The sequence below is a fragment of the Phyllobates terribilis genome, unplaced genomic scaffold (genome assembly GCF_046119375.1).
Source record: "Phyllobates terribilis strain yellow unplaced genomic scaffold, ASM4611937v1 Scaffold_4__5_contigs__length_816908805, whole genome shotgun sequence".
NCBI lineage: Eukaryota > Metazoa > Chordata > Amphibia > Anura > Dendrobatidae > Phyllobates > Phyllobates terribilis.
In genome coordinates this window covers 290,949,491-290,973,167 of record NW_027362764.1, presented here as the reverse complement: position 1 = coordinate 290,973,167, position 23,677 = coordinate 290,949,491, and the positions used below count along the sequence as shown (strand labels likewise).

Sequence of the window (23,677 nt, the reverse complement as noted above, 5' to 3'; positions counted from 1 at the left end):
TCCTGCACTGACAGTGGGAGAAAGCACTACAGTCATGGCCAAAAGTTTTGAGAATCACACCAAACTTATATTTTCACATGATCTGCTGGCCTCTGGTTTTTATTAGTGTTTGTCTGATGTTTATATCACATACAGAAATATAATTGCAATCATATTATGAGTACCAATAGGTTATATTGACAGTTAGAATGAGTTAATGCAGCAAGTCAATATTTGCAGTGTTGCCCCTTCTTCTTCAAGACCTCTGTAATTCTCCCTGGCATGCTCTCAATCAACTTTTGGACCAAATCCTGACTGATAGCAGTCCATTCTTGCATAATCAATGCTTGCATTTTGCCAGAATTTGTTCGTTTTTGTTTGTCCACCCGTCTCTTGATGATTGACCACAAGTTCTCAATGGGATTAAGATCTGGGGAGTTTCCAGGCCATGGACCCAAAATCTCTGTTTTGTTCCATGAGCCATTTAGTTATCACCTTTGCTTTATGGCAAGGTGCTCCATCATGCTGGAAAAGGCATTGTTGGGCGCCAAACTGCTCTTGGACGGTTGGGAGAAGTTGCTCTTGGAGGACATTCTGGTACCATTCTTTATTCATGGCTGTGTTTTTAGGCAAGACTGTGAGTAAGCCGATTCCCTTGGCTGAGAAGCAACCACACACATGAATGGTTTCAGGATGCTTTACAGTTGGCATGAGACAAGACTGGTGGTAGCGCTCACCTCTTCTTCTCCGAATAAGCTGTTTTCTAGATGTCCCAAAAAATCGAAAAGGGGATTCATCAGAGAAAATGACTTTGCCCCAGTCCTCAGCAGTCCACTCCCTGTACCTTTTGCAGAATATCAGTCGGTCCCTGATGTTTTTTCTGGAGAGAAATGGCTTCTTTGCTGCCCTCCTTGAAACCAGCCCTTGCTCAGAGTCTCCGCCTCACAGTGCGTGCAGAAGCACTCACACCAGCCTGCTGCCATTCCTGAGCAAGCTCGGCACTGCTGGTAGTCCGATCCCGCAGCTGAAACAGTTTTAAGATACGGTCCTGGCGCTTGCTGGTCTTTCTTGGGCGCCCTGGAGCCTTTTTGACAACAATGGAAGCTCTCTCCTTGAAGTTCTTGATGATGCGATAGATTGTTGACTGAGGTGCAATCTTTGTAGCTGCGATACTCTTCCCTGTTAGGCCATTTTTGTGCAGTGCAATGATGGCTGCACGTGTTTCTTTAGAGATAACCATGGTTAACTGAAGAGAAACAATGATACCAAGAACCAGCCTCCTTTTAAAGTGTCCAGTGATGTCATTCTTACTTAATCATGACTGATCGCCAGCCCTGTCCTCATCAACACCCACACCTGTGTTAATGGATCAATCACTAAAACGATGTTAGCTGCTCCTTTTAAGGCAGGACTGCAATGATGTTGAAATGTGTTTTGGGGGTTAAAGTTCATTTTCTGGGCAAATATGGACTTTGCAAGTACAGTAATTGCTGTTAAGCTGATCACTCTGACATTCAGGAGTATATGCAAATTGCCATTACAAAAAATGAAACAGTAAACTTTGGAAAAATTACTATTTGTCTCATTCTCAATACTTTTGGCCATGACTGTACAGTTCGCAAATATGCCATCTGTAGAAAAAAGCTTGCTTCAGGGCATAAGAAACCCCTATGCCGGAAATGCACTGACAACATTGTGAAGGAAGAACAGCCTTCCCTTATGGAAGAAGTCAGGGGAATGGTTCGGCAGGAAATACAATCTTCCCTAGCCTCCTTCTCACAGACCTTTTCACAAGACAGAGCTGAAGGTCCATCTCCCCCCAAAAGGAGAAAATATATGGTTAGGGAGACCTCTGATTCAGAATTAGGGTCTATGGACGAACCGGAAGAAGGGGTCCTAAGTGAAGTGAAATGAAGATCAGGAGGAAGATAGGAAATATTACTTTTCGTCCGAGAATATGGAGGAATTGTTGTCGCATGTGAGAGACACGATGCAGGTGGAAGAGGAGAAGGAAATCCGTACAGTACAGGATGAAATGTTTGGGGGTCTGAAATCCAAAAAGAAGTTAGTGTTCCCTGTGCATGACAACATTCAGAGTCTTATTTTGGATGAATGGGAGTCACCTGAGAAAAATACTTAGTATGGCAGGAGAAATGAAGGATAGATTCCCTTTAGATGAAAAGGCGGCTAAGCTTTGGATGGAAGTCCCGAAGGTTGATGTACAGGTGGCAAGGGTTGCGAAGAAAACAACCTTTCCCTTTGAAGACTCGTCACAGCTCAAAGATCCTATGGATAGGAAGATGGACAGTCTGCTAAGGAAGGCATGGGAAACATCGGTGGCTTCACTGAAGACTAATGTTGCTTCAACTTGTGTAGCTCGTTCCATGTTCCTCTGGCTCCAGCAACTAGAGGAACATCTCTGGAAAGGTACTCCTAGAGAAGACCTCCTAGCATCTCTTCCTTTGCTGCAGAAGGCCACTGGATTCCTATCTGATGTCTCAGCGGAGTCGGTCAAGATTGCGGCAAGACCTGCAGCATTATCGAATTCTACGAGAAGAGCCCTGTGGTTGAAGATGTGGAGTGGGGACAAGGCATCAAAATCTAAGCTTTATTCCATTCCATTTAAAGGAGAGTATATGTTTGGGGCGGTCCTAGACGAATTGTTGGAGAAAGCATCCGACAAGAAGAAGTCTCTGCCAGAGCCAAAGAACTCAAGAAGTTTCAGAAAGAGACCATTTCTCCCCCCTCAACAACAACAACAACAGCAGCAAACCTTTCAGTACAGAGGCAAGGGTAAAACTGGTCACTGGAGTTACCCAAAAGGGGGAAGAGGAAGAAATATCTTTCAAGGTTCTAGGCAGGACAGACAATGACGCCATGAAGGTAGGAGGCAGAATTACAAGCTTCCTTCCTCAATGGCAGCTGATATCTTCAGACAGGAAGATACTGGACATGGTGACGGTAGGAGCAGAAATAGACTTTACTATCTACCCTTCAAGAGTGATAGAGGTAACATCTTTACCATCACCAAGATTACACAGGCTCCTAATGTTAGGTCTTCAGAAGCTTCAAAACTCTGGAGTCATTTCACCAGTGCCTCGCATGGAACAAGGAGAGGGACACTATTCTCGGGTGTTTCTGCTAAGGAAGGTCTCAGGTTCTTACAGGATAATCCTCAATCTGAAACATCTCAACCAATATGTGAAATAAAGAAGGTTCAAGATGGAGTCGATAAAGTCCACGATTCCGTTGATTGGGAAAGGATTTGTCATGGCAACAGTAGACCTGAAAGAGGCTTACTACCACGTGCCAATTCATCCGGATTACAGAAAATTTCTCAGATTTGCTGTAACTCAGAACCGAGAGGTACTTCACTTTCAATTCAATGTACTCCCCTTCGGCATTTCATCAGCACCCCGCCTATTTACAAAGATCATGGCAGAGGTAGTAGTTTATCTAAGGAAACAGAATATCTGCATCGTCCCATATTTAGACAAGTTTTTGGTAATGGCTCTCTCGGTTTCAAGTTTGGAAAGAGACCTTCAGATGACCCTCCAGATCCTGGAATCTTTGGGATGGTTGATAAACTACAAAAAGTCAGATCTGATTCCCTTCACCAGGAAGGCCTTCTTGGGAATTCTTCTGGATTCTCAGCAACAAGCCTCTTTTTTGCCAAAAGAGAAGCAGATTCAGTTGAGGTCAAAAGTCTATGTACTAAAGAACCGCAGCGGAGTGTCATTAAGATTCACCATGTCCGTCCTTGGGTCTATGACCTCATCTATTCAGGCGGTACCTTGGGCTCGGGCACATTCAAGGGTCCTTCAAAACTACATCCTTTCCTGTTGGGACAGATCTCCACGTTCCCTCTCCAACAGAATTCATCTGCCAGAGAAGGTGAAAGCATCTTCAAATTGGTGGCTCTATCCAGGAAATCTGGAGAAAGGTTCAGCTTGGATTCAACTTCCCTTGTTATCCATCAAAACAGACACAAGCAAAAGGGGATGGGGAGCAGTAGTCTCCCATGTGGCCTTCCAAGGGGTCTGGTCGCAAGAAATAGCAGAGTAGTCCTCGAACTTAAGAGAACTGAAAGCTATGGAAGAAACCCTATGGGCAGCCAATTCTCGGCTTCAGGGGTCGCATGTCAGAGTCTACTCGGACAATATGACAACTGTAGCCCACTTGAGACATCCGGGAAGTACAAGATGGTTACAGATGATCTCAGAAAGAATCTTCCACTGGGCGGAGCAGCATCTACTGTCCTTATCAGCTCTGCACCTGAGGGGGGAGTGGAGTCTGAACTCGAAGATATTTCAGATGATTGTTCAAAAGTCGGGATACCCAGATGTGGACCTGTTTGCGAACCAGTAGAACGCAAAAGTAAGAGCCTTTTTCTCTTTGGACCCCGAGGATTCAGCAACAGGGATAGATGCATTCGCTCACTCTTGGAAAGTCGGGCTCGCTTATGCTTTTCCCCCAATTCCATTAATACCAAGGACTTTACAAAAAATCAGGTCGGAAGGGGTCAAGACTATCCTAATAGCTCCAATGTGGCCAAAAAGAGCATGGTTCGGAACATTAAGCAGTCTAAGAATGGAGAATCCATTGATGCTTCCTCTAATCCACGATCTACTGCATCAGGGCCCGAATTTCCATCTGGCCCCTCAGAATTTGTCTCTAGCAGCTTGGCTTCTGAGACCGCCCTCTTAAAAGCCAGAGGTTTCTCAGTACAGGTGATCCATACACTGCAGAAAAGCAGACAACCGATCATGAATTCCATCTATGGAAAAATCTGGAAAGCTTTCAAGCTGTGGTATGAGCCTCGTCCATTAGATCCTTTTCGGCCTGACGTGGCCAGAATATTGGATTTCCTACAGCACGGTCTGTCTAAAGGATTAAGACCAAGCACACTGAAGGTCCAAGTCTCGGCTTTACATTCCTATTTTGATGCTGATTTGGCCCAAAACAGATTGATTAAGAGGTCCATGATAGCTGGTTCTCGGATTAATCCAACAAGAGCTAAAATAGTTCCACCTTGGGATCTCAACGTAGTTCTTAGAGGCCTAACTATGCATCCTTTCGAGCCAATAGCGGAGGCACACATAGACAAATTGTCTTGGAAAGCGGCATTGCTTATAGCTCTGACTACCGCCAGAAGAGTGAGTGAAGTCCAAGCCCTGTCTATCAGAGAGCCTTATTGACGCATTTTGGAGGACAAGATCATCCTCCAGTTGGATCCTTCTTTTCTACCCAAAGTGTCGTCTAATTTTCATATGTCTCAGCCCATAATTCTTCCGTCATTCTGTCAAAATCCATCAAATAACAAGGAAGAAGTATTCCACACGTTGGATGTAAGAAGGACTATAATCCGCTATTTGAGGGAGACTGAAACCTGGAGGAAGGATCAGAACCTATTTGTCCAATATGGAGGCCCAAATAAAGGAAAGAAAATTGCAAAAAATACGCTAGCAAATTGGATTAAGAAAGCAATTTGTGAAGCATACATAGTTCAAGATTTGCCTCCTCCGGAATCCTTGAAAGCTCATTCTACTAGAGCTTTGTCGGTCTCCTGGGCGGAAAAAGCTAGTGCATCCATCTAGCAGATTTGCAGGGTAGCTACATGGTCGTCTGTCCATACCTTTGCTTAAAATTATAGACTAGATGTAATATCTAATAGAGACTTAGCATTTGAAAGGAAAGTCCTTCAGGCTGTTATCCCTCCCTAAAATTCATTCTTTGGTATTACTCCAGGTGTGCTGTCGTGGAGGGGATGGAGAAAATTAGAATTAGACTTACCGGTAATTCGGTTTCTAAGACCCTCCACGACAGCACGGGTAATTCCCGCCCTTTCCTTATTTGATTGGAAAAATCCTTAGTGTTAATAAATATTTAGAGCATTCATACTGTGTGGTCCTTTGAAAACTCTGGGGATTGTAGCGGGGAGGGGCTATTCAACCTCTTGTTTTCCTGTCCCTAGTTAGGATGGGGAGGCTACCTCCAGGTGTGCTGTCGTGGAGGGTCTTAGAAATCAAATTACCGGTAAGTCTAATTCTATTTTTTAATCAATATACAAAATTTTACATGTGAGAACATACAGTTAGGTCCAGAAATATTTGGACAGTGACAATCTCCGTGATTTGGGCTCTACATGTCACTATTTTGGATTTGAAATGAAACAACTTAGATGCAATTGAAGAGTAGATTTTTAGGTTTAATTAAAGGGGTTGAATAAAAATATCCAGTGACATGTTTAGGAATTGCAACCATTTTTCTACAAAGCCTCCTCATTTCAGGGGCTGAAAAGTCATTGGAAAAATTATCTTTACCATAAATTAAATTAAATGTTCATTTGTAATACTTTAGAGAATCCTTTGCAGGCAATGACTGCCTGGAGTCTGGAAGTCATGGACATCACCAAACGCTGGGTTTCCTCCTTTCTGATGCTTTGCCAGCCTTTACTGCAGCTGACTTCTGTTATTGCTTGTTTGAAGGTCTTTCTGCTTTTAAGTTTTGTCTTAAGCATGTGAAAGGCATGCTCATTGCCTTAAATTATTTTTATTATTATTATTATTTTTGCCTTAAATAACTTCTGGGTTGCTTTCACATCATCACTAAACACTAGTGACCAGTGCCGTTGGAAATCATGCATGCCCATCACATTGCCTCCACCATGTTTTACAGAGGATGTGTTGTGCTTTGGATCATGAGCCGTTCCAAGCCTTCTCCATACTTTCTTCTTCCAATCATTCTGGAACAGGTTGATCTTAGTTTCATCTGTCCACAGAATGCTTTTCGAGAACTGGCTTGGCTTCTTTAGATGTTCTTTAGCAAAATCTAATCCGGCCTTTCTATTTTTAAGGCTGATTAATGGTTTGCACCTTGTGGTGAACCCTCTTAATTTGCTCTCATGAAGTCTTCTCTTTATGGTAGACTTAGACAATGAGACGCCCACTTCCTGTTCCTGGAGAGTGTTTTTCACTTGGGTGGATGTTGTGAAGGGTTTTTTCTTCACCATGGAAAGGATTCTGCGATCATCCACCACCGTTGTCTTCCGTGCGCTCTTTTTACTGTGTCATTTTAAATCCAAAATAGTGGCATGTAGAGCACAACTCACAAAGATTCGGTCACTGTTCGAAGATTTCTGGACCTAACTGTATATCTGGCTGCAGTTCTAATTGCATGGTCTGATTTATGCCGCCCGCGGTATAGGCAGTATGAATCGCCTGGCAAGTTCCCTTTATTGAAGTTAAATACACAAAACCTTTACTTGGAGATATTTTTTGTTAAATTCTTTACAAAATGTCATCGGTTGTAATGATCTAGGCTTATATTACTATATGAAATAAAACAACTATTATTTTGTGTAACCTCTTTTTTTTTTCTTTTCCTAGTCCTGCATCTTTTTAATGGCGTGCCAATCAAAGTTGCCAGCAGACATTAATGACTTGAAAGTACCACTAGGGGGCATCTTTGAGGTAAAGTATGTAATAATAATATATGTATTAAGTGGAGAGGAGAAAACCTCCGATACAAAATATAAATTGAGGAAAGCTTTAATTGATTTAGCTATAAAATGCTGAGCTCGAATAATATATAATGTTTATTGAGCCCAAATTAGTATGTTCCTGTTCAGCCATGTACTATGTTTTTACTATAGGGTTTTTCCCATTTGTTAAAAACTGATGGCTCATCGTTAGCTAATCGTGGGATTTGACACCCTTGCGATTGAGCAGCACCAATTTATTTTTTTATGAGAAATTATTAAACAATGGAGGAATTATCACTTATATTTCTTCAAGTGTCATCCAATTTTTTTCAGACTTATGTGAATTCCACTTCTTGCAATAATATAAATCGCATCAATGATCTTGTCATTTGGCTTGTAAGCATGGGCGCTGATGTGGAGAGCATTGGAGAACACTCGCTTCATGCTGTCATACAGCTCTGCATGAAATCAGGTAGAAGCAACCACTTAGTGATTGTAGTTCAGAGTGTTGTGTGTGTGATAGGACCTATTACTGGGACTTGGGTATTATTTAAAAGGGAATCTGTCAACAGGTTTTGATGTAGGGGAAGAGACCCTGATTCCAGTGATTCATCACTTACTGGGTGTAGCAGTTGTAATGCAATCAGACTGCTCTTTGCTGTAGATGTAGCAGAGCTCAGAAAGCTGACCCCACTAACTCCACAGCTTTCTTTGTCTATTGACAGTGAGCTGCTAATTAGTGCCAGGGGGTATGGTTGACCAGGAGGCATGTGGGCAACTAGTCCAGCAGTGATAATCTCCTGCTGATAAGACACTGATAGTATTGAAACCACAGCATATCACTGAAATCAATGTCTCAGCCCCACCTCATGGTGCTCTCTGATTACAGTACATAGCAAAAACTTGAGGACAGATGCCCTTTAACTGTAATTTGTTCTCATTTTTCCGTTTCATGATTTAATGCATGTTAAAGAGGATGTGTTAGCAATTTAGCTTTAATTTCATATATAGATTAATGGTTACCTATTAACAAAAATATTTTTTTTATTTTAATGATCTGTAGGCAACATTGCAATAATTATACAACATGTATTTCTAAATATGTTGACTTTAAAAAAACAAACAAACAAAAAAAAAATTCCTGTGACCCGCTCCTCCGCCGCTGCCGCTCCCCCCACTGCCCACAGCAATAAATAAATATATATTTGGTTGGTATGTGACTGCATGTATGCAAATCATGGGCTTGCACGCTCCCGAGGATGGCACCAGAGAATACGGACAGTAAGCAGTGTGCGTGTTGTGAGGATACACAAGTCTGCAGTCACATAGGGTGACTGCATATTAAACCCAAACCTGAACAACCCTTTCAATGACAGGACTCTCCAGCAGGAGTAAGGTCTGATCTTCCAGGTTGTGGGATTCGATCATGCTGGGCGACTTTTCACATCCATTCACCACCTCTGACATGCTGTCAGAATTAAAGGTCTCACTGTTTTGACTAAAGGAGTGCTAACAACAGTTAACGAATGGTAGTGTTATTATCACAGGTAACGGTAACTGTAGTTTTATTGCTGCAGGCGGCACTTGTTTAGTCAAAACTGTGAGATCCTGTGTTCTGACTACATGTGCTGCTGTGGAGAGTTGTGAGAAGTCACTTGGCATGCTGGGATAAGACAACGCGAAAGTTCGGATCCGACTACTGCTGGAGAGTCGGGCAGCAAAAAGGTGGTTTCATTCTTAATTTTCAAAGAATTATAAATTATAGATTTTTATTTCAATGTTTTAAAATCTTCCATTGGGGCTGGTCTATTTGATGTACATACACCCATTTTGTATTATTTATGGAAACTTAATCATGGTATATGTGGCAACTGCAGTGAAATGGAAATGGTCAGAACAATGTCAAGAAAATACTGGATTGAATGATGCAGCATGGGTGTGCGTGACCATTGTAATTAGTGCCTATCGGACTCGCTGAGTACTACTACTCTCAGCTGTCTCTGTCAGTCCCATATAACTGAATGGACCATAGTACCCGGGTGTGACCATTTAATCATGACTGCAGTGTGGAATAATAGGGAATCAGGATCCCTATTGTCTGATTGCTGATACCCAACCAATCACAACATTTATTCCCGAATGACACTTAACATTTAATTTATTGCATTTTTTTTATTTAAGCAAACAACAGCCTCTTCAAACTTGTCATGAAAATGAAGCCAAAAATGAAGGAACACCTCAATAAAAAATACCGAGATGGTAACACTGTTCTACATCTGGTAGCATCCTTTCCAACCAGTTCACATGGATACACAGCTAAGTGTAAGTAACTGGCTATACAATGCATGTTTGTAAGAGGAGATTGGACAGGTCTTGTGGAAATTAAGGTAAAAATATTACTAGTGTGAACACTTAAAGTCTAAAAGTAGAAACTGATATGATCTGTCTGACAGCTGAGTAAAATCCTTGCAAGCTAGGAGAGCTAACTATTCACCCAGAGCTAGCCAGAAGCTGCACAGTGTAGATTTTTTCTTAAACTAATTTTTAACGAATGTTGAAACCTACAAAAAGAAAACCGAATCACAGAAAAGTGTATACAGATATACCCAATAAACCCAGTACAAGGTGATGTTGTCCACATTTGTGGGTTCAGGATATGTTGGTGTATCTTGGAAGGAGTGGTCACCACTAGGCTCTGTGTGGATGAGTACAACAATATAGTGTTTCATGCACATCACTTTCTCTAGCTTCCATCAAGGGAGATAAAAAAAAGAGAGATTAGCTGAAAATTTATTGGTCTCTTTAGTGACTTAATTCAAAATCTTGGATTAGCTCAGCAACTGCACTTTGGCATTTTAGATGGGTAAATCAGTACTCCCTATATTTTGCTTTTAGGACCACTCACGGCATAGCTAATAAGATAAATCCAAAGTATGGTGAGTATAACCATACGCTGGTATAGAGTTGTCTCCTTTAAAGCTGTTGTCCTAAACTAAATGAATTTCATACTGTATTTCTGACTATTTAATATAATAATGTAACCACTTTTATAATATGCTTCAATTAAAAAATTCCATATCCTTCATTCTTTACTTTAACTTCCTGTCTGTTTTTTTTTTCCTTGTGATGACTATTTGGGTATTCTGAAACGAAGTGTCATCAGGGGCTGGTGTTGTGGTCACTTACCACTGCTTCTGTCACAGCCGTTACGTGATGGCTTGTTTCAGAAGTGGTGATGCAGAAGTGACTGCAGCTTCTGTGTTGCCACCTGGGATCTTCAGTCCCCACTTCTCCTGTCCCTGCTGCCTTGTTCACTGAAATGTGACATCATCAGGGGCGGTGATAGAGGCAAGGTGAGTGACAGCAGTGCAGCCCACTGATGATGATGATGATTTGTTTCAGGGCGGTGGTAGAGGCAGTGTGAGTGACAGCAGTGCAGCTCACTGATGATGATTTGTTTCAGTGCGGTGGTAGAGGCAGTGCAGCCTGCTGATGATGATTTGTTTCAGTGCGGTGGTAGAGGCAGTGCAGCCTGTTGATGATGATTTGTTTCAGTGCGGTGGTAGAGGCAGTGCAGCCTGCTGATGATGATTTGTTTCAGTGCGGTGGTAGAGGCAGTGCAGCCTGCTGATGATGATTTGTTTCAGTGCGGTGGTAGAGGCAGTGCAGCCTGCTGATGATGATTTGTTTCAGTGCGGTGGTAGAGGCAGTGCAGCCTGCTGATGATGATTTGTTTCAGTGCGGTGGTAGAGGCAGTGCAGCCTGCTGATGATGATTTGTTTCAGTGCGGTGGTAGAGGCAGTGCAGCCTGCTGATGATGATTTGTTTCAGTGCGGTGGTAGAGGCAGTGCAGCCTGCTGATGATGATTTGTTTCAGTGCGGTGGTAGAGGCAGTGCAGCCTGCTGATGATGATTTGTTTCAGTGCGGTGGTAGAGGCAGTGCAGCCTGCTGATGATGATTTGTTTCAGTGCGGTGGTAGAGGCAGTGCAGCCTGCTGATGATGATTTGTTTCAGTGCGGTGGTAGAGGCAGTGCAGCCTGCTGATGATGATTTGTTTCAGTGCGATGGTAGAGGCAGTGTGAGTGACAGCAGTGCAGCTCACTGATGATGATTTGTTTCAGTGCGGTGGTAGAGGCAGTGCAGCCTGCTGATGATGATTTGTTTCAGTGCGGTGGTAGAGGCAGGGTGAGTGACAGCAGTGCAGCCTGTTGATGATTAGTTTCAGGGCGATGATGGAGGCTGTGGGGAGGCACTGTTGTCGCTCACCCTGCTTTTATCACCCTCCCTTATGACAATTTGTTTCAGGGCAGTGACAGAAGCTGTGGAGTGGTGTTGCTGGCACTCACATTGCTTTTATCACTTGCTCCTAATGACCTCTTGTTTCAGTGAATGAAACAGCTGGAACAGAAGATGCAGGGCAAAGTGAGAGAAGCTGCTGTAACTTCTCCATCACCGCTCCTGAAACAGAACGTCATCAGGAGACGACCGTGAAAGACTGTGGAAAGCAATCATAGTGACCCCCTGTTGACGCTTTGTTCGGTGGGAGTCAGAATAGCCCCTGTTCCCTAATGATGATCAGTTTGGGAATACCCAGTGCATGTTGGGAGACTCAAATGAATTGTCATCAAAAGCAGAAAAAACCCCATAGAAGATTAAAGCAGAGCGGGAACGGTATGTACTTTTGAATTGAAGTACAATAGAAAAGTGGTTGGGTTATTACATTATATACAGTAGTTTGACATAAAGTATGAAATTCATTTAGTTTTGGACAACCTGTTAAATGATTCCTTCATAAACTACATTTTTTAGAACTTTTTATTTAGCCTCCATTGCCAATTTAGATATTGGAGCAAGTTACCAAAAGTGTCCTAAAATGCTACATTTTACACATTGGTGCAAATTGCTTCAATTTCACCAGCACGGCACATGTGAGATGATAATTTGGCATCGCTCACTAAACTATTGTAAAATACTTTTATTTATAATTGATTGTTGTACTTTTTGCCAAAAGCTTTTGCTTAGCGTTAATAAAATTTGACACATTTTGCGACTCTTAGCCAATTTATTTTCTAGACACCTAACTTTTAAGGAAGGCACAAAGTGTCTAAGATGCTGTAGGCACTAATGATGAAGCACAGCGTGTACTGCACTTCTTTTTACTTCCTTACACGAGCATGGTCTCACACAAAGAAAATCAGTGCATTACATAGGGGTGCACGCTTGCAAAACTGAACATGGTCAGCTAACTCGTCAGAATTATATTCGTGTGTCCATTAGCATCCTGGTATAATCACCAAGTACCATTATTTGGGAAATGCCACATTTTTTAAATATTTCTGATTTCATAGCAAGGACACAGTGTGAATATTCAATAGGTTTCCTCCATTTGTAATGAAGAAGATAGTGATTATAAAACGCTTGCATAGGGATTATAACACTTACACTATGCAGCTGCAGTTATTACCTTCAGGTGGTAGTGTTGAATTTTTTATGACTGTACTGTGATCTCCTTTTCGCGCTGACTTTCTGTTCTGTTTTTGTGTTTTGTTTTTTTTTTAATGAAAATGAACCTGTATAGAGGTGTTCTGCTATGTCTCTGAACGTCATTGTAGACTACGCGATATAGAAATGGAAAAAAATGTCAGTAGCCTACTCTGCAGAGAAAACCAAAAAGGGTTTCCTATTGAAATGTGAAATATCTATGTTCCATAGGTCAAGCACAAGATGTAAAAATGCTTCTGGAATTTGGAGTGGACCCATGCATCACTAACCAGCAGGGAAAGGATGCAGCCACGATCCTCAAGCGGAATAAAAACTTCAAAGCCGAGGATATGATCAAAAAGCATCTAGCAGGCCAACTGGCCACTTCTGTTCCTCCAGCCGAGTCAACTGGTACTTGCTAATTGTGCCTTAATGTTTCCTTTACTGTATTTGTTGGATACAGCTGCTTCACATGACAGACATACATTAAATATTGGTAATCTTTTATTTAGTGGATCATTAAAACTTTAATCACTTGCTCTGTTCCGTTGCACATTTACAGCACATATTGGTTTCAAGTTTATGCAGAAGGCTCAGAAACAGAACTCGCTCCCTACACGGCAGATGCCGGCAGTTTTGTACAGGCAGCACCTGCCTACAACATCAGTGATTGGAGCTAGCTAGCTCAGGTTTCAACTGTATAACCACTTAAATGCCATCGTCAGAGATTGAAAGTGACATTTAAGTGGCGTGATCCCAGTGGCACGCTGATACAGGCAAGCTTTGGCCCCATACCACCCTGTGATGAGTTGATGGGTTTCCATAGCAGCTAAGGGGGAGGATATTGGGTTGGAATATTGAAGACTTCTGTCTCTGCCATCTTTGTGCTCCTACGAATCACAGACTATGGCCGGGCATCATATGAGATCGTTAAAGGGTTATTCCCACAATGTCAGTCATCGCTCAATGGCTTAATATTCTAAAATAAACTTGTCAAATGCAATCAATTTCCAAAAGTGTTAGCTGCTCCAGATAGCAACCCATCAAAATCTGTATGCTAGGGATATTTACTTACTTTGTGGCCTCTGAATACATCCCATAGTTCTTTTGTGATAGATCACACATAGCTATTGAGTATCTGCTATTCTTAAAGCAGTCTTACTGTGCAGTGAGTGCATGTATCCTTGCACCGTCTTCACAGGGAGGACATAAGCACTGTACTCCTGCTGTCAAAGGACCCTGCCCTGACCCCAATAGCAGTGCACAGAGTACGTAATGTGGGCCGTGCACAGCAGAGCGCAAGGAGCCTGGAAAAGAAGCAGGCGGTCACATAGTCAAAACTGAAGAACTGCCTAATTCACACTGAGTAGGGACGCAGATGTGGAGAAGTTGGAGCCAGAAAGAGGAATAAAAATGTAGCCAATGAGTATCTAAAGGCATGGTTTGGTGAGCAGTTACTCAGCTGCAATGAGTTAGAAAAAGATGAATAGATTCTGGGATAACCTCTATAAATTCACTGTATACTGCAATACCTTAGTATTACAGTTAGTGATGAGCGAGCATGCTTGTTACTTGAGATTTACGAGCATGCTCGGGTGTTTCCCGAGTATCTCCAGCCTGTTTCTTAGGCATTCCTCACATGTATTAAAGCTGTCAAACAGTCGCAAAACATGGACACAGCCTGACTCAAACATAACACCCGAGCAGGCTGAAGATACTCGGCGAGCACCTGAGCATGCTCGCCGAAAGGGTTAACAGAACATACTCACTCATCACTATTTTCAATACACAGCACAAACCATCAAACAATCACAGTTTAAAATCTCCTAGGGGGACTAAAAATAGGTTTTATCTTTTTATATTTGGAAAGATGTTTTATAAGTTTAAATCACGCCCTGGCTGTGTCTGTAAAAGTCCAGTCTATGAAAATATTAAATTCTTTAACTCGAATTGTAATAGCCACATATAACATTTTAGATTAAAAAAATTAATGTCAGAATTGCCTTTTTTTTTTTTTTGTTGCATTTCTTCCCAAAGAATAAATGCAACAAAAGTGTATCATACCATCCAAAGTGATACCAATGAAAACTACAGGTTGCCACACACAAAGCAAGCCTTCATACAGCTCCATTGCAAATTACGAGTCTCAGAAAATCTCAATTTATTTTTACAAACTGCATACTTTTTTTAACCACTAAAATCTAAAAAAAAATCATTAAAGTTTGCTATCCCGTTATCATACTGACCTGAGGAATCATAGCTGCAGGTCAATTTTACTGCACACTGAACTCTGTAAAAACAAAAGCCAAATAACAATGATTGACTTGGATTTTTTTTTAACATTACACCGTACTTGACATTTTTTTCCCATATTTCTGTACATTATTTGGTTAAATGAACGTTGTCATTCAAAAAAACAAGCCTTCATATGGCTATATCGACAGCAAAATAGAAAACAGTTATGGGCCTTGGAAAAAGAGGAGAAAAACAAAATTGGAAAACAAAATTGGCCAGAGCGGGAATGGGTTAAAGCATTTCTTTTTTTTGTCTGGAACACCGTGCTATAAAAGCAGGTTTCTAGGCTTTGTTCACATTTTGGAAGGCATGATTACTAGCTGGTATTTTTACCTGCCGGTATGAGGATGCATGTGAGGGTATGCTGCCCTGTATAGGCTCAGTGATTGCATGGCGTGTTCTGATGGGAATGGACATGAGATATCACATGATACGACTTGACATGAGGCTGAAGAAAAGAAGATAGAAATCCTTATGGCTCCTATTTTCTCATTACTAAAACCACTGCTGAGAGAGATGCAGGAATGAGATGCGACACTTAGGGAAAGATTGATATACTTGGCATTAGACTGCGTTCTATAACCTTGCTTTTTATCCTATTATCGTAATCTATTTCAATAGTAGCAATGTTTACAATACAATGAGACCTACACTTGTGATGTCAGTACATGTAAATTACTCTTATATATATTTTTTGTCTTTAGTGGCGTGCAATTCGGTTAAGTCTAAGATTGATTTGTTTGCCTGTGCACTGGATCAGTTCAACGACTTCTGCAAGCAAGATGGTCAAGTGAATAACCTTAGTAGGCACAAAACTGTCCAAAACTTTCTGCATCTTCTGTCATCTATGAAAGGTAAGCCATCACCGAAAATGGTTTTTCAAAATAAAACTCTATTTTTGATTATTTGTGCAACTTATTGTTTTATTTAGCAAAATCTGTCAACAGGTTTTTGCTACCACATCTGTGAGCATCGTGATGTAGGGGCAGAGATCCTGATTTGAGTAGTCTATCACTTACTGGGCTGCTTGCTGTTGTTTTGATAAATAGCTATTTTCTCTACTGCAGATCTAGTAGTACTCTGAATTCTGAGCCTTGTATAACTCTGCTCACACCCCTGACTGGCAGCTTCCTGTGTACACTGTGCATAGCCAGAAAGCTGCCAATCAGTGGTGGGGGTGGGGTTCAACTACATTACAGCAGATTGAATAGTCCTCTAGTGCTAATTTCCACTTGACAAAGCAGTGATTTTATCAAAACTGCAACAAACAGCCCAGTAAGTGGCATATCGCTGGAATTGGGGGTTTTGTCTCTACACTGTTTACTTTATTATTAGGCAAGTAAGTATTTTGACCACATCATTTTGTGGCATGTTTTCCAAATCCAAGCTGTATAAACTTGAATGCTAATTGGGTTGAAGCATATCAGCTGACGTGTATTTGTGTACAAATGTCAACTAAAGGCTCATTCAGACGTCCTTGCGTTACAGACATCTCAAGGAGGCTCTTCATTGAGCAGAGCTAAGTATCTAAGCCCATCATGCGTGATGGAGCAGTGTATTTAAACCCATCTTGTGTGATACAGTCCGCTGACCCGTGTATCTAACCCATGACTTGTGATGCAGTCTGCTGTGTATCTAATCCTATGATGTAACACAGGCCATGTATCTAAACCTATCGTGTGACACAGTCTGCTGAGCTGAGCCGCGCCAACTAACAGATTTTGTGCTGCCAGCCATCTTTGGTGACTGTGTCCACATCTCTTCCACTTTCCAGTCACCAAGAAAATGTCCTCACTGTGATCCTAAACGTCACTCTCCCTTATCCTTTTGCAGATACCCAGAAGGGGAGGGGAGGAGTGACATCACACACATGTGATCAGACCCCGCCCACATTTACTGCAGTCGTAATGTGAGCTAGCACCACACTAGGTTTTCATGGCAAATTTCAGCAATGTTTTTAATTGTTTTTTATATTTTATACTACTAAAAAATTGTATGTATAGTATATTATATTATATTATTTATTTTTTTAATTAAAACATGACATTTTTCCAGTTGTATGAATCTCCTAGGTATGCACTGTCTGTTTAGTTAGGGTGTGCCTCAGAGATCATTTGTTAGTGAGATGGTGCTGCCACTCCACATTTTCCAGGGTTTGCGTTTCAATATTGATACTAAAAACAATCCAAAGACCCCTATATTTATACACCTAACTTTTAAATAAAAATGTATAATACATTAATACATATGAAAACACTATTACCTGTCCCAAGCAATAGTACAGCCAATGCATAAAACTGTAAAGAAAAATGTCTGGCATCTGATCTTCAGAAAACACTCGCAGCATTACTGTGGCAAAGCTGAGCTCTAAACTCAGTAGGACGCCCCCGTCAGTCAGCAGAAGCAAGCTCACATCATATCAAAGAGCAATAGAAGTCTGTCATGCTCAAAGTAATATCTGGGGTTTATCTAGAGGAAAAGGAGTTTGTATCCAAAATAGATGAAGGGTCAATAGAAGATGAATAGACTGAGCTGGATGGACTTGGGACATTTTCCAGCTGTTCAAAATATGTTACATTATGCCATTAAAAATAGACTGCATCGGCATGATGACTGCCTGCAGGTCTGTATTATGGGTTATAATCCCTATACCCGATCCTGAGGCTGTCCACATACTAAATGCGGCTTTCCTCATATTCTTAGAGTGCGGAGAAGATTGGTGCGAGTGCTGGAGTCTGCACATTAGGGTGTGTTTTGGGCACACTAAGATCAGTATGCTCATTTATGTATAATTTCTTGTCTTAATGTCTCACTTTACTGTCTGTTAGAGATCCCACCTGACGTTAAATGTGACATCTCCGACTCTGTTGCTGAACGCCTCATCACACAGTTAATACTGGAACAACGGTGGCAAGTGGTTCTGCTCCTTCTGACTAGAAATGCGAGTGGCAAATCTACCCAAGAAGGACTGGTTCAACGATGTGCTCTTCCTAATGTTGATATTTTCCACGTAATAAACAATCTAAGTCTTGAAGCAGAGTACCGTTTGCCGCTAATCAAGTTACTTTTAGAACAAGGAGGTAAATTTGTATTCTATTTTTATTTTTATTACAATTATTTATTTATTTTTTGGGAAATGTTCATTTATATTACTTCTTCTTTTTCAAGAACATTATATTCTAATTTTACTTATAAGCTAAATTTGAAACGTTGCCAGCCATTATATTTTTTTATAACTTCTTGGATTGTTCTAAACTAATAAAAGAAGTCCTATACACCTTTCCAATCCACCACCTCTTTGTTTCAACTTTTCCTGGTCCCCCACCTACCTCTTTACCCCTTTAATAGACACACAAATGGGAAGTAAAATTTCTCTGACTTTAAAATGAGTGTTGCTCTAGAATATTTAGACTTCTATTTTAATATTGTATTCATATTATTTGAAAATTAAGATTAAGGCCATGTATTCTAGACATAACAAGTTTAGAGGTGGTGTTGGACAAAAATAACCTAGATGGGGGGGTGGTAAAAAATAGTTTTTAAAAAAATCATTACTAACAGGGAATCTGTCACCACTTTTGAGCTATGTAACCTATTAATCTGGGCGTACAGGCTATAGACTGCTGAGGAGCGTGATCCCTGTATGTCTTATAGCAGATGCCTTGTTGCTGAGAAATCCTCTTTTATCACTTTATATAAATGCCCTCTTCTAGGCTATGGGGAGGACATTGCCTGGAAGATAACTCTGCCTTCGCACTCTTTGCTTGGCTGCAGCGGTGACTTACTGCCTACACGGCTGACGACTGAGGCCAGTGATTGGCTGCACATATTCTTATGTGACATCATCATCTCTGCACAGTAAGCAAAGACCTGCAGAGGTGCTGGCACAGCAATGGATTTGACAAGCAAGTAATGCTTCTTATTATTATTTTAGGCCACCTCCTCCACTTGGCCTAGTTTTATTAATGTCAGACCACTTTTAAAGTCATAAACAACACCACAGCTTGCCACAAAAACGGTTCCACAGTTAGGTGATACCCCAAAAATTGCATATGTGACCCCTTTACTTGGAGTCATAAACTGTGTTTTGTTTTTTGCATGTAACTTGCTCAAGCGGAATTTAGTTCTGATCAAGGATTCATTGTAACAAGAACCAAATTTTACCTAAGTCAACTAATTTCTACTTATTTATCTATGTTTTTGTTCCTTTTTTCCACTGTAGTTTCTCCTAATGGTATTGGAGCCAACTCTAAACACCCAATCCAGGCATGCTTAGACAAAAGTGATTTTGATTTGGCGTATTCCTTGCTCTCTAATGGTGGAGATCCAACAAGTGTATCAATCACAAAAGGGGATACACCACTGCATGCTGCAGTTTCTATTGCTTTAAATAAAAAGGGTGAGTCCATCACGTAGATCAGATTGTTTGTTTTTGTTAATGAATAGAAATGGGTTAAATATATGACATTGATCTCTGATTAAATATCCAGATAGTTAAAAACATTAAAAGCATAATAATTTTATTGACAACGACATACTGATTGTTCATATCAGGTTGAATCATCAATAATATTTTTATATTAGTTTTTTTAGTGCCATAAATCAAACCTAACCACAATGTCTTAAATGAACTTCGAGAACCTTCCTTGAGAAGTCTGGCTATTTAGGCCTCATTCACACATCACGTTTGTATGCCAAAGCCAGGAGTAGAACTTACAGAGAAAAGCTGTAATTGAACAATTGATACCTGTTCTGTGTTTTGGAGACATTTCTGGTTTTGACAAACAAATTTTGATGAAACACTGATGCAAAATTACTTATGTGTGAATGAGGCCTTAACTAAAGACATGCTACTAAACTATGTGAAAATTACCTTTTAACTTCTTAGGCCGGTTTCACACATGTGAAACACTGGCTGTGCTTGGATCTGAAGACCTGACCCGAATGCCAGATCTTCTGTCCTGAGCTAATTGCCTTCTATTAGCCTTTGAGGCAGTTAGCTCCGATCGGGAGACCTGGTGATTTGGCTGTGTCTTCTGATCCCAGAACGACATGCGTTTACCTGATGTGTCAAACCGGTCTTAAGAAAGGTATTTGCATGTACTTTATCAGAAAGGCTTTAGGTAAATAGCCACATAAGGAAAAACCTTGTGATTTTCTTACTATGCATTATATTTGGTAAACTAACGAACTAAAGGCATATATTTCTGTGTACTGAACATTAATTACATGTGTTATTTATTTATATTTTCCAGGCGATCATGGTGTATCAATGGCAAAATACCTTTTGGACTTGTATTCTGCTGATCCTCTTGAGTACTCTTACCTGGAACCCAACGTTCAGGACATAAATGGAGACACAGTCATGCATTTTGTTTTTCAGAGCAATAATGTCAAACAATATCGTAAAGTAATAGATGTGCTTGCAAGATTTGACATTAAGTTAACAAAAAAAAATCGGCAAGGAAAAATTGCAAGATACAAGATAAAAGATTCGGATCAGCGCTTTATTGCTTGGAATGAATCTAGAAAGAAGTACAAACAAAATCAGCCAGCTTGTGTCCCCAAACCTAATAAGACCATGACAAATGGAAATGCAGCACAGCGAAAGAACCATGTAAAGTCTCTCCATGTTGCTGATTCACAGCCTAAAACAATGATTAATGATCAAAATCTTCAGCCTGAGAAATGCAAACACACAACCAATAAAGTCACTGAGCAAACTGAAGTAAGCACGAAGAAAGCAATGACTCCAAAAGAAAGCCTTCTACAAGCCATAAGAGAGTTAATAACTTGTACAGAAGCAAACAAAGGCCATCCAGTGTTTGATAGTTTAAAGCCACTGACTGCTGTACCATGCAATGAAGCTGGGAGCAATGAGGCACCTATGGACTGTGTAAATGGAGCTACAGTAAATCCGGATGGGTTATCCAATGACTCTGCGATGGAGAGTAATGAATGTGCCATAGATGATTCGACACTGTCTAACGGTATTGAAGATGATGCTGAGCCACTAGAAGAGGACATTGATCCTTCAAAGATAGATTTCAATAATATGACCTGGGAAGTTGAGTGTTCACCTGAAGCCCTGAAGAAATTGGAATGCAAGTCTGTGCCACAGTACATGAAGAATAAAATAATTGTCTCGATTCAAAGACTTGGAAATGGGGAATGGACCCGTAGCCTTCAAAAGCAACTGAAACTAAAGAGCAATATTAAGCTTTACGAAGTTAAACTAGACAAAGGAGCCAGGATGCTGTGGGAACTTGCAATTGATTTTTCACCTCGATGTAGTGAGGAGCCAGAAAAAATTCTGGCTACTGAACTGTCAACAGTAAAAATAGGCAGGGTTTACACAGAAATTATTCGGATATGGGACATTATTCTTGACCATGGCAAGCTTAATCATGCCATTGAAAGCATATGCAGTGCTTACAATAGAGGCTTAACCTGCATACTCCGAAAAAAACTAAAGGGCATAACTAAGGTTGTCATCTCCTCAAACGTGCAAAAGCGTATTCCAAAATATTTCATGGAAGATGCAGAAATTGAATGCGATATGGAGCATGTGTCAGATTACTTTCCCCCCGCCAGTGCAGCGGAAACCGAATATAATATCATGAAATTTCACAGCTTTAGCACAGACATGGCCCTCAATGTGCTCAGTAACATGAACTCCAGAGTTGAGTATCCCTTCAGGGTCGGTGAGTTAGAGTATGCGGTGATCGATCTAAATCCCAAACCTATGGAAACCATCATCTTAATTGGTAGAAGTGGGACGGGAAAAACAACTTGCTGCTTATATCGACTCTGGAAGAAGTTTCACTCTTACTGGGCAGAAGCTATATCAGTTGGCCCATGGATAGTAAAACAGCCGTGGCAAAGGAGAACATTTAGGGAAAATGTTGACGACGGAGACACAGATGATGAGGAGAATTCTGAAACCGAATTGTCTGATACTACAGATGAGGAGCAGGCACTTCCAGAAGCTGAGGGCCTGGATGCTGAAAATGAATCTTTAGATGAAGTGAAAGATCCTCAGGAATTGGAACACTATCATCCAGTTTTTATTACCAAAAATCAAGTGCTTTGTCAAGAGGTACAAAGAAATTTTCTTGAGTTAAGCAAATCCACGAAGCCAACAAGCAATTATAAACCAATTGAGCCTAATGTGAACAAATTGCAAGACATCCAAGATGAGAACTATCCGTTGTTCATAACTTCCCAGCATCTCCTGCTACTTCTGGATGCATCCATGCCTGACCCATTCTTTCCCAGGAATGACGATGGTAGTCTCAAAAGAAGTATTGTAGGATGGTCTTTGGATACCATTGACGTACTAGACTTGTTGAATGAGGACTATGAGATGGAGCCTGACCCTGATCACGAGGAAGAAGAAAATGACTTTGAACAAAAAGAGTCTGACCCTCGTATTTTTGTGACATTTGAGGTATTTGCCAATGATTTATGGCCTAAAATGATAAAAGGAAAATCTCTATATAATGCTGCTCTTGTTTGGAAAGAGATCAAGTCATTTTTGAAAGGATCATTTGAAGCTTTAGGCTGCCGCCACGGTAGACTCACTGAGCAGGAGTACATTAAACTTGGGAGAAAAAGGGCGCCAAACTTTCAAGGTGATCGGAAGGAAATCTATCGCCTGTTTTGCTCATATGAAAAAATAAAATCTCAACTTGGGCTTTTTGATGAAGAGGATGTGCTGTATAATTTATCTTGCAGACTTTCAATGCTTGAAGAGTTGCCATGGTCTATCCATGAACTTTATGGGGATGAGATTCAAGACTTCACCCAGGCAGAGCTCTTTTTGCTTATGCGATGCATTAATGATCCCAATTCCATGTTTCTTACTGGAGACACAGCACAGAGCATAATGAAAGGCGTTTCATTTCGCTTCAGTGACCTGAGGTCCTTGTTTTACTATGCAAACAAAAGTTGTTCGGGTAGCGAGAAGCAATGCATTGTCCGGAGACCAAAACAAGTGTACCAATTAGTTCAAAACTATAGATCTCATTCAGGTGAGTAAATATTGACCTCCTTTTGGGTGGCTGTACACGTAGTGTTATTGCCGCAATGACGGAAACTGTATGATACTAGCAATTTTACCACAGTCTTGCTTTACCTGTTTTTGTGGCCAAAAAACAGATGTGGGAAGCAGTGAAATTCGCAGTGAGCTGCTGGCAGTTTCCAATTGTGCAGTGCTAGATATATGGGTACCCGAAGTCATTCTCAAAATTGCCTTACATTATATAATTAGTTTTCGATCTTTACTTAAAAGCTTTTCACCTGTGTATCAGGTTCTGGCCATAAATACTCTTTCAAGTAAAATGCTGTAATATTATAGGGAACCTGTCATTAGACTCATGCTGCCGGACCACTGACAGCAGTAATCAGAGCCTGTGACTTCAGCCAGCTATGTTTCA

At 40.9% G+C, this 23,677-nt stretch overlaps 1 protein-coding gene across 2 annotated transcripts in view; it reads left to right on the top strand.

The window, feature by feature from the left end:
• Positions 1–23,677, top strand: part of TRANK1 (tetratricopeptide repeat and ankyrin repeat containing 1) — a 101,104-nt gene that overhangs the window by 47,669 nt on the left and 29,758 nt on the right. For both annotated transcript variants that reach the window (XM_073678297.1, XM_073678296.1), the window contains exons 6-13: positions 7,368–7,451; positions 7,796–7,934; positions 9,644–9,784; positions 13,176–13,355; positions 15,944–16,093; positions 18,068–18,319; positions 19,462–19,638; positions 20,495–23,272. In XM_073678297.1, coding sequence (XP_073534398.1) covers positions 7,368–7,451; positions 7,796–7,934; positions 9,644–9,784; positions 13,176–13,355; positions 15,944–16,093; positions 18,068–18,319; positions 19,462–19,638; positions 20,495–23,272 — 3,901 coding nt within the window. The remainder of the gene's footprint in view (positions 1–7,367; positions 7,452–7,795; positions 7,935–9,643; positions 9,785–13,175; positions 13,356–15,943; positions 16,094–18,067; positions 18,320–19,461; positions 19,639–20,494; positions 23,273–23,677) is intronic.